At 34.5% G+C, this 12075-nt stretch overlaps 1 protein-coding gene across 1 annotated transcript; it reads right to left on the bottom strand.

Annotated features, from left to right (window-relative positions):
• Positions 1–772: 772 nt before the first annotated feature.
• LOC133286181 (transcription factor MYB97) lies at positions 773–3491 on the bottom strand. The gene is made up of 3 exons (XM_061483565.1): positions 3099–3491; positions 1904–2756; positions 773–1044 (listed from the first exon to the last, which is right to left on the bottom strand). The coding sequence occupies exons 1-3, from the start codon at positions 3489–3491 to the stop codon at positions 773–775; spliced, it is 1518 nt and encodes a 505-aa protein (XP_061339549.1).
• Positions 3492–12075: the final 8584 nt, after the last annotated feature.

Here is a 12075-nt window from a genome sequence, read left to right as displayed (position 1 = left end):
GTTGTATTGATAGTCTGTATGGTGACACTATAGGTGTTCACTGGTCTAGGCTTTGTGCCTAGTTTCTTTTTGTTGTGTTTTTGTTTTAATTTCCTATTATTTCCAAAAAAAAAAAAGAAATGCTCGAGATAGTTGCAGAGAAAAGATTCTCAACATGCGATTTGATGAGTTAATTGAAAGCATGCAAAATCCTCATGTTTATTAAGCATAGATAAAACCATGAAAGTTTAGAAAAACCATCAATAAAAATTATATAATACAATTATTAGCTAGTAAAAGATAGAACATGAGATGTCTAAGCATTACTATGAACTACAATCCAGAACATGAACAAAAAAAGTGCAACTCAAATCAAAAGTTTGAGCACATGCTCTGGAGACTAGATAGGAGGTACAATAAAATCATGAGATTGAGTGAACAAAATGTTGGTAGAAGAATGAAGGTAATTGATTTAATTTAAGCGTGTAATTGCGGTTGAAAGGGTGAAGGGGATGTTCATTGATAACGTACATGACTTGTACAAATCCCTTGATTATAGAAATTACAATATCAATCATAAACCTTTTTTTTTTTTTTTTTTTTGGTAACAATCATAAACCTTTTATATCCTAAATTATAGGGTGTATATACAATGTAGACAATGGCTTTTCTAACGGTATCAAACAACAATAGACATCATTAGCATCAAACACGAAATCTCGTTAACAATATAAAATAGCTTCCAAAATTATCTTGGTACACAAATTTGACACCATTTGAACGTGGATCAACCTTAGCAGAGACCAGATAGATTATCCCAAGAGTAGCAACCCTGGTTTTCATTATGGTTTGTTGTGTTGGTGAGAGGAAACAAGGGCTTTATATCATGTTCAAAATTGTCATCTGTTATGACACCTCCAGAAGATTGGACATGAGAGACTTCATGTGCATTGTTATTATGCCAATCCTGACCCTGCGTAGTGGAAGGCATTACAGTAAGCAGTGATGATAAGTCCTCGTTTGTGAATCTGCTCATGTCAGGTGCTTCTTCCTTTGGTTTTTGTCCTACATAGATCATGCAAATGGAATCAATGATAAAATCTTATGAGAAATTAATAATAACATAAATTGGCATAAAGTAATTATCTGCTCTTATAACTCAAAAATAGTATACTCCTTTTTATCCCCTAATAAAGTAATTTATTCATATTCCAAAATGTAGAAGACTACTATCTATTGAAATTGTATACAGCTAAAAGGAAGCGCTAAATACAACCAATTTCATTCCAATTTTAGGATATACTTTGAAACTCGGTCTAAAAATGCCCTTTTTCAGGTCAATTTAAATATCAATTTATGGAATCATACAGAACATATAAGGTAGAAAAGCATTGTTGAGACTAAAATATTATGAAAAGCCAAAACTAAAGCAATCTTATTCTATATTTGATATCAGAGCCAAATTATTGATTAGTGCATGCTGTCTCACACTGCATTAATTTCGAACTATGTCAAAAGACAAATAATGCAGAATAAAAAGTTCATGCCCAATAAAGAGAACTAGATTTTATATAACTAATGGCATAAAACTCAGCTGAAAGCAGAAAACATTTATTATTTGATGCCTGATGTTCATGCAAAGCAGTAACTCTCTAAACCTTCCAGGGCACACCCACATAAACAAGTAAAGAAAAATGTTAGTAGCACACTTTCTAACATGTTTTTTTAAAAAATTCTCTTTATCATTAGATTATTTTCAAATGGTTCCAATTAACATAGAGTGGGAGATTAAATTATTTAGAAGAACTTAAATGAAAATTCACCAAATAATAAGGAAAATGTTGAGAACAGAGTAATTATAAAACAAAATGGAAACAGGATTTGCAAAGCAATTATCTACCAATAAACCAATACAATAATCAACCTGAAGTAGAAGTAGAAGACCAATAAAAAGAGCTAAGTGGAAAGTCGTCAAAGCTTTGGCATCCATCAAACACATCATTTCCTTCATTCAAACTCAAGTAACTTCGTTTCTTTGAATTTTGGCCAGATGCCAATGCTTGAGCTTCCAATAGCAGATCCCCAAGCATCCCACTACTGTTATGGAAAGCATGATCATTGAACTGATTATCAAGCTTAGTATCTGGCTCTTGTGTTGGTTTTGAAAATTGGTTTGAAGGGAACTCCGACTTGTTTTGGAAAGCTGAAGAGGAAGAAGAAACCCCTCGATCGGAATCTAATAATGGGGTCTGAAAATACTGAGAAAAACTTGTGTTGTGCTGAACTGGGAACCTGAATCCATCAACATCATGCAACTGGGTTGTGATTGGATGATCATTGATAGAAGGAAACTGAACGTTGTGGCTTGAAGAGGGACGGTAACGCTTGAAGCGAAGTGGGTTACTTAGCAATGGTGCAGGTCTTTGGAAAGTGAAGGAGAGAGGGGAAGGTGAAGATGAGGACAAAGGTAAAGGTGCAGGGTCCAAGAAAGTGTAAGGGGAATAAGAGTGTGGTCTTTGTTGGAATGATGATGAAGAGAGAGGAGAACGAAGGTTTGCTGTTGGAGACAAAGGGTTATGATGGTGGTTCTGATGAAAAAACTCAAACTTTGGGGCAGTGTTTGGGTTTGATCCTGGTGGGGTTGAAGGGGTAGTGGGTGTGGTTGGTGTTGTGGGATGATCATGGTCATCTGAATACAGAGGAAGTCCTTGTCTTTGGCGGCGCTTGATCCTTGTGTTCCAATAGTTCTTGATTTCATTGTCTGTTCTCCCAGGTAACTACAACAAAACAAAACAAAAATAAAATCAGGTGTTCAAACTTTAAAACTCAAAGGTGGTTCAAAGCATAAAAATAGAAACAAAAAGCTAACATAGAGAAAAAAAAAAAACATCAAATCCCTTTATACAAAGCTCCTCGACTTTGCGAGGGTAAGGACGAGGATCGATCATATTTGCAAAGAGATTATTTTCTCAACTCTCACTCACTCATGATCTTCTCGTCAGAAGATCATGAGTGAGAGTAACTTGTCGCTGTTCCAAGACTCGTCCTCTAGAGACCAAAGATAGAGAAAATGAAGAAAAAAATTGTTTTTTTTTAATCTATTTATGAAAAATGCATACCAAAGCAGCCATTCGAGCCCATTTGTTGCCAAACTGTGCATGAAGGTCAACAATGAGTTTCTCTTCTTCAGGGGAGAAAGCACCTTTCTTTAAATTGGGTCGCAAATGGTTAGCCCATCTGAGCCTACAACTCTTGCCACATCGAGCCAACCCTGTATTCCTCTGCACTGCATTCCAATTCCCTTCACCATGTTTTGTTACATAATCTATCAGAATAGCATCCTCTGCGGTTGTCCAAGGACCCTTCTTCAGAGCAACATCATCCACACGGCCACCACCATCACCACCACCACCCTCACCACCACCACCATTGCCTCCTTCGCTACTTCCAATCATTGCGAGTAACCCGTTTTCATCATTTGCAGCATCATTAACTCTTGTCATATGCTCCATCTCAAGCTCCAATTTTTTTTTTTTCCCTTGCAAAAATATATACACTAGTTCAACTTCTTCTTGTTAGAGATATATTCTGGTATGTCTTTTCTTCTGTTTTCTCTCCATACGTATGTATATAACTATGCATGCATGCAAAATGAAGTATATATAACTTTCTCTCCCTTTTTGTAAAATGGGGTTCCTCAGTTGTTCCTTGTCAAGCAATCTTCAGTAAAGAAAAATACCTAACAACTATGAAAATAAAAAATCCTTCTTTTGAGCTTATGAAGAGAGAGAGAGAGAGAGAGAGAGAGAGAGAAAGTAGGAAGTTATGGCGATGGTGGTTGTGGCGGCGGTGGGTGAATGGAGATGATGATGGTGGCTGCTACTATGACGGTGAAGGGTGGTGGAGAATGGTTTGTGGGGTGCAAACAGAATCTATAGGCAACAACTGAATGAAGGGGTGCTTTGTGGCAAAAAAGTGCAAAATGGACCAATTTAGAGGGAATGCTAACATTGCGCTTCCGAGTAACTCTCTGAGCCAATGGTGTTAAATTGTACACGCGTTTTTCCTTCTAGTCCTATCTGTTATAGAAACTCATAACAGCTCAGTTCTTATGCACCATTTTTTTTCTGCTTGCTACAACAAAGCTTGCTGCTCATAATAGCAAATCCATCACACAATAGTGAAGGGATGAATTTGATTGTATATGTGTAAACATGTGGAATGACTTCTCACTTCTCAGTCAACAGCAGAGCACTAGTTGTTGTTCCTTCTAAGGTGGCATAAAACTGTCATGGATATTCAATTTGGGACAATTGCAATTTGTAAATTATAGTAAATTTGCTTTTTATGGCGATTAATGAAGTTAATAGTTATAAACTATTATTTGGACAAAAAAATTAATTTATTACAATTTAAATAACTAATTATAAATTTATTACTGTTGTGAAACTATTTACGCTTGTATTGCAGTATGTCACGCGCGGATTGGGCGTCACCAATCACGCCTAAGTTAGGCGTCACCCACGAGGCACTCACACCTAATTTAGGCGTGACTCATCAGGTGTTGACACGTCGCACAAAAAATTAATAATTTAACCGTAAACATAACTTTTGACTCGGGTATCAAAAAAGTAATTCTTTTTTTTGATTCCACATAACTTTTCGAGATCTACGTAATGACACTTCATTTGGCCTATTTTTCCCTCACAAACACAGTTTGAATTTGCAACAATAAGACTTTATCTTGTAAGTTGTGGTCTGAAATTAATGATGACATTAAAGTGGATTAGTCTATTTATAAATAAGAATACTTAATGTCATATTAAAAATATATACTTGCTACCAAGTGTTTGAAAAATAATAGTGTATAATATTGTGAGAAAAGAAAATGCCACAATATAAAAGTGTGAGAGGTTGGTGAGAATATAATGTTTTTTTTTGGCAAACAGAATATAATATTTTTTAAGTTGCATTAAAAAATACAAAACTTTTGATATATTCCATTAAAAATATGTTTTTGTGATGTGAAACATGCTTTGATAAGAGGGTTTGAGGTGAATTATACTATTATAAACGCCAAAGAATGCATTATTACAAACATATATAGCACTTATAACCCTCTTATCAAAGCATGTTTCAGAGCATAAAGTCCACAAAAAGAATGTATGAGTCCCATGAAAAGCCTGCAATTGGATGTCCCTTTGGCATATTTCATCTTTGTGAATAATTTTATTTAAATATTTTACTTCCTAACATTAAGAAATAATTCTCAGAAAATTTTTCAGTGCGTAGATATCAAAAAGTTATGTCAAATAAAAAAGGGCTTTACATCTCTCATTTAACATGAGGTTAGAAAATCTCCTACACACACATAATTTTAATGAGTCCCACCATAAACAAAAGACAAAAAAATAAAAAAAATATTGCACGGAAAATGAACTCTCACTGACATGAGAAAACAACTCTCCTGTTAAAGGAGAAACTGTTTTCCGATAAAAAAAATCACCTGCTTTAGACTTCCAAGCCAAAAAAATTACATGTGGCTTATTTGAATTTCTAAGGGACCGCGATTTCAATTAATTAGATTTATTTTGAATTTCTGAGGGACCTCAAACCGACTTTTTTTTAAGGGATTAAAATGGATCTTGTGTTTTCTCTTGAGGACGAAAAAAAATATTTACTCTTTTTTAAAAAGAAGATTATGCTTGGTGTAGGTTTGAAAATAACTCAAAGGCTTTTGGGTTTAAATGCTCTTATAATACCATTGTTACAAATTCGAACTATGTTTGTGAGAGATAAAATAAGCCAAATGAAATATCATTGCGTGGATATCGAAAAGTTATGAGAAATAAAAAAAAAATACCTGAGTAAAAAATTATGGTCTTCCAAAATTTTACGTTAAATTGTTAACTTTTTGTGACACGTGTCAACACCAAACGAATCACGCCTAAATTAGGTCTAAGTGTCTCGTGTGTGATGCCTAACTTAAGCGTGACTGGTGATGCCAATCCGGATAACACTGCAATACATGCATAAATAGTTTCAAAACAGCAATAAATTCGTAATTTTTTATTTAAATTTTAATTAATTAATTTTTCCCCTATTATTTGTTATCTTTAACTTCGACATTTTGTTTATTAATTTGTAAAATGTTTTGCACCCAAAAAATAATTATAGATGTTGAAAATATTCAACCAATAATGTTTTTTATTTTTTATTTTTATACTGATTTATCAATTATTTAATCAGTCCGCTTTAAATCACGTAAGATTATAAAGATGAAAAAACTCTCTCAAATAAATCCTTTTTTTTTTTTTTTTTTTGTAATACAAATAAATCCTTGCTACCACTGCATATTCACTAGTCAAACCTTATTACAACTGCATATTCAGGAGTCAGAAATAACCTCTACCAATTGATTTACCAGTTTGGTGATATTTACGAGGTATAATTTGAATATAAATCCTTCATAAATGACTATAAATTGACAAATAAAATAAAAAAACCCTTTAGCACACATATAATGACATCATAGTCAGAGGGCACTTGTTATACAAGTTATTAACAGAAAAATATATTTTTTGGAAATTAACTGGAAGAAAAAGATCTATAATGCATGGTCATATGCGTTCGTGGAAGTGCTATAGAACAGTTGTATAAAGTGGACCAATGCAGCCTAATGAACTCAAGTTATATGTCCAATGTCCAAACTGGTGTTCTTGATGACTGGCCCAATTCAAACATTTCTAAATCAAACAAACATGCAGTGGCTGAGGGGCAAGCTTTACTTGCGGATAGTATATCTGTATAGCATGTTTGGTATGTTGGAGGTTATGAGGCTGAGAGAGAAGGGTTTAGAGATGCTTGAAGTATTACACCAAGAGACATCAAGTTTGGAATGCTCAACAGTGTTACCTCTAGCTTAGGAAACCCTAGATATAATGCAAGCTATTGGGCTCCAGCCCATATGGACTCAAATAACCATGCTTTCACCTATTGAGCTTATATGTGAACATACTATTGGATTATATTATTAATATACCCAACAATCTCCTCCTATGTTCACCATATAGCACAATCCAATAGAGTGATCAATGTAATGTTCAAACAAATATGAATCATTGATATCCAGTCCAAGACAACTAATTCAGATCAATCAAAGAGTTTTAACTGTAAAACATTAAACTCAATAGCCATTTTCAATCTAAATAAATAAATCATCATTATCATGAATCTGTTCTGAGACCAACATACCAAAGTAAATATTTGGAGTTTTAGATTCAATCTAAACTCATCCAAATCCCAACATCCAAAATAAGTCTCAAAATCAGTTCACAATCAACAATGTTCATAAATTAAAGTTGCAAAATGTAAGTCTCAAATAAATGGACTCCACCAAAATGGGCAATAGCGGGTGAACTGTCAAGTCCTCACATACTCTAAATGATATATTCATTCATCAAGGAGGTGATCTTAGTCAAGATCCCTCTCATTAAGATCTCATCCATCTCTGCCATCCTCTGTAGAATATCAAGTATGAATTTCATATTATTATGAATTCAATCAGTTGAATAATATACCAAAGATGTCTAGTTCTACTAAAAGAACTTAGCATCATATCATCAGGAAAAGAAGAACATATATTAATGTCATAAAGCATCGCAATATTATGTTCATAAGCATTAAGCCAGTTTCATAAATTATGAACAAGGCCTAAACAGATTGTTTTGCAAAGAGTCATCAACTTAAGTTTACTTGTAAGAGAATAACTATTGTCTGGTTTCAATGAACAAAACCAATAGTCAAGTTACTTGCAATAATCTAGTCATGTGATGTCAAGTTTCAATTAAGAACATGACTGTTATGAATGATGGACCCAAGATGAAGAGAAGAGCTGGAGCTCCTGCCTGGACCAAAGACTATGTGGTTTAGACAGCCCAATAAAGAATACTACTGTTTGTAGCTTTTATGCTTTAATTCCAGTTGATAAAATACACTACTGTTATTTGTATTGGGCCACTTGGTTTGAGTGGTTACTGCTGATAGTATGACTCATGTGTGAGTCATTGCAAGGTGTCTATTGCTTACTTTCTGTTAGCACATTGTTAGGAAACGTGGCTTATATGCCCGATTAGGTGTCACAATGAAGAGGACTGGAATATACAGAAACTTTTCAATTGATTTTCTCTGATCTCTTTGGTTCTTCTATTTCTGCATTGAGATATCGATTTAGGATCCGCTATCCTAACATTGGTGCTTTCATCTCCTTGGAGCTCAATCAGATTTCACCATGCGCGTTCAATTTGGAATGTCACAATTACTGGTTCCTCAAAGTCAAATAATCTAGCATCAAGTTTGGAATGAGATCATTTAACCAAAAGGATGGTCCAACCAGGTTAGATTGTATCATCAAGTTTGGAATGACACAAGTTTCCCAGGTAGAACCTTTGAATCAGGTTTAAGTTATCTTCATCAAGTTTGGAATGAGACAACTTACCCTTTTCAAATTAATCAGCAACTATGAACATCGATGAAACATATAAACAATGCTTATCATTTTGGCCAACAAAAGAAAGATTCGATAATTCAAAACACACAATTAAAAGGTAAGTAAATGGTAATTAAGACCTGTCTATATAGTCTTTAACCTCATTTCCCCCACTATTTTGAATAATCGATCTTTAGGCATATCTTTTGTGAGAGCATTAGCCAAGTTATCCTTCGATCTCACATCGATCAAGGTGATAACTCCTTGTTTTCCCAGATAATTCAACAACTCATGTCTCAATCTTATATGTCTTCTCTTTGAATTAAAGAGAGCATTTTTAACAACTTGGACAGCTGCTTGATTATCACAAAATAGGCTTAAAGAATTAATCTTTGGCCGAGTCAAAGGAATATCCATTATCAGATTCTTTATCCACTTTGCCTCTTCGCCGGCAAAAGTTAAAGCAAAAAGTTTTGATTCCATAGACGACAATGCAATACAAGTCTATCTTTTGGATTTCCAAGCGATAGTAGCTCCACCCAAAGTGAATACATATCCACTGGTGAACTTACTATTTCTGATTTCTGAACACCATGACGTATCAGAATATTAATCAACAATTAAAGGATAACCAGAGTAGTGTAGAGCATAATCTTTACTACCTTTAAGATATCGCATCAGCCTATCGAGGGCATCCTAATGCTCTTTACTAGGATTACTAGTGAAATGACTCAGCATGCCAACTGTAAAGGCTATGTCAGGTCTAGTGCAACTTGCAACATATATGAGACTACCAATTAGTTTTGAATACTTTAACTGATCCACACTGGTCCCTTCATGAGGACTCAGTCTATTATTATAATCACATGGTGTCTCACTCAGTTTGCACTCACTGTATCCCCATGTAGAAAGTAGCTGCTCAATATAATGAGTCTGGCTAAGGGAGATAACTTGCCTATCAAAGCTTACTTTCATATCAAGAATGGTATTTGCAATACCAATATCTTTCATGTCAAATTCTTTAGCTAAATTAGCTTTCATGTCACTCACTACAGAATGATCAAAAACCAAGAATTAACATGTCATCCACTAGTTGTCTTTACATCCATGTCATGCACTACATAGTGTTCAATAGATGTCAAAGCAAGAAGAATTCTTATAGTTGATGGATAACACACAGGTGAGTTGACACCAAAATAGTCTACTTCACTTTGTTGTCTATAGCCTTTAGCTACAAAATGTGCTTTGTATCTGGCTATCGATCCATCACTATTCAGTTTCTTCTTCACTACCAACTTATAACCTATAGCCTTAGCCCCTTTTGGTAAATTGACTAGCAGTCAAGTATGATTATGCATCGGAGAACTCATTCCATCATCTATGGCTTCCGCCCACAGTAGAGATTCCCTAGATCTCATTGCTTCCTGATAGGAGAATGGATCATCCTCTAGATGGTAAGTGACAAAGTCCTCGCCAAAGTATTTAGGAACTCTCTCTCTCTCTTGTAGATACTCTATCTGGAACTGATTCAACAACCAGTTATGTGGGGTAAGTGTCAGAAGGGCTTGCTTCAGATTCTATAGGAGATTCTAAAATCATATCTGCAGATCCGGAAAGACTCAAGTCATGATCTTTGATAAACTTATTCTCAAAGATTTATGCATCTCTGGAATCTATCACTGTAGTTGTAAATAGATCTAAAAATCTATTTGCAGCACTGTCTTCCACACTTCCTAGATATACACAAGTAATGGTTCTATATAGGTCCCACCTTATGTCTCTTAGGATCTTGTATTCTTACATAAGCAATACATCCCCAAGTCTTAAGAGTATCATATCTACAAGAGCGCTTATGCCATATCTCATAAGGAGTCATAGACAACTTAGAGTGCGGCAACCTGTTCAGGATGTGATTGGCAGTTAGAACTGCTTCTCCCCAATAGGAGGAAGGCATGCTAGCTGTAAGTAACATAGAGTTTAACATTTCAATTAATGTCCTATTCTTGCGCTTAGCAACACCATTTGATTGGGGTGAGTAAGGAGCAGTGGTTTCCAGTATTATGCCCTTCGAAGCGCAAAAATTCCTTGAACCCTGTCATTGTGTACTCTCCTCCTCTATCACTCCTAAACCTCTTAATTTCAAGCTGAGTTGATTTTCTACTCTTGACTTAAAAATCTAGAACCTTTTAAAAACTTCATCTTTCGATTTCAATAGATAGACATGACAATATCTAGAAAAATTGTCTACGAATGTTATTAAGTACTTCTAACCACCTCTAGTAATATAATTTCTAAAGTGGCAAAGGTCAGAATGTATCAGATCAAGAAGTTGTGTGCTTTTAGAAACCGACTTAACAAGTTTTCTAGTGATCTTAGTTTGTGCACATACTTCACATTTGTCAAATCGAATAGAAGCATTTAATGGAGTATCAAGAGTTTTAGCTAGATGTTGCATTTTCCTGTAGTTCACATGTCCAAGTCTATTATGTAACAACTTTGTATTAATCAAAGTTGAACTGACATGGTTTATGCTCACAGTATCTAAACTCAATCTATACATACCATTAATCATGAATGCACAACCAAAATAACAAGAGTTAACAAATAAATTTACTCTACCATTCATAATTGAGAAAGGCATACAAGCTTTATCAAGCAAAGATACCAATTTCCTTTTAAGTAAAAGTACTACTCTAACTTGTTTTAGAGTTAGTAGTTTACTAGAAGAAAACACCAAAATTATAGTTGAGAAATACATATCATCTTTATCAAGCAAATATATAAATTTCCTTTTAAGTAAATGTACTACTCTAACTAATTTTAGAGTTAGTAATTTACTTAAAGAAAGCACCAAATTTGCAGTTCCAACATGAGTTACATCTGTCTCACTACCACTGCAATTTTTCACTGTGTCTTTCACTTCTATGACCTTAGTGAGTAAATTCCTATCATTTGTAGTATGACAGGTAGCACCGCTCCTATCATTTGTACCACCACTCACTCAGAAGAGACACTGACCTTTCCATTCTTCATCATTCCAATGAAAGCTTGAGGCTCAGGTTCATTAGTTAACATATTAGCCTCATTTTGTGGTGTGTTTTTTTTTTAACTTATTTGGTAGCTTACACTCTGCTGCCCAGTGATCCCACTTTTCACAATTATGGCACTTGTCCTTCTTCTTCTTTTGAAGATAGTCTTTTTGGCCTCTAACTATTAAGATGATTCACCTTTTGGTGACTTGGACTTCTTCTGAGGTTTATTGGAATGTGAAACTAAGTAGGCAATTAACTCTTATTGTCCTATTTGTTCCAAACTCTTCCTAGAATAGTTTTGATCCTAAATATAAATAAACCTCTTTAATTTATCCAGTTCACTTTGTTCTTTCAGTCTTGAAAGAACTCCATTCAGCAGGTAGTTTACTCAATGCAAGATCGACAAAAAGATTATTAGACATATCAGATTTATCATCTTTTAGCTTGTTCTTTATGTTCTCAAGTTTAATTAACTGAATTCATATTAAATTTGAATTCAAAGAACTTCTCTGCTACGAGAGCTTTGGAGATCCCCTCTTGTTTTGGAACTAAGCATTCTAGTGATTTCATATCTTT

Source organism: Gastrolobium bilobum, unplaced genomic scaffold (assembly GCF_033153095.1).
Source record: "Gastrolobium bilobum isolate Gb01-03AN ecotype WA unplaced genomic scaffold, APGP_CSIRO_Gbil_v1 utg26470, whole genome shotgun sequence".
NCBI classification, from domain to species: Eukaryota; Viridiplantae; Streptophyta; class Magnoliopsida; order Fabales; family Fabaceae; genus Gastrolobium; species Gastrolobium bilobum.
This window is presented reverse-complemented; position numbering and strand designations above follow the sequence as displayed.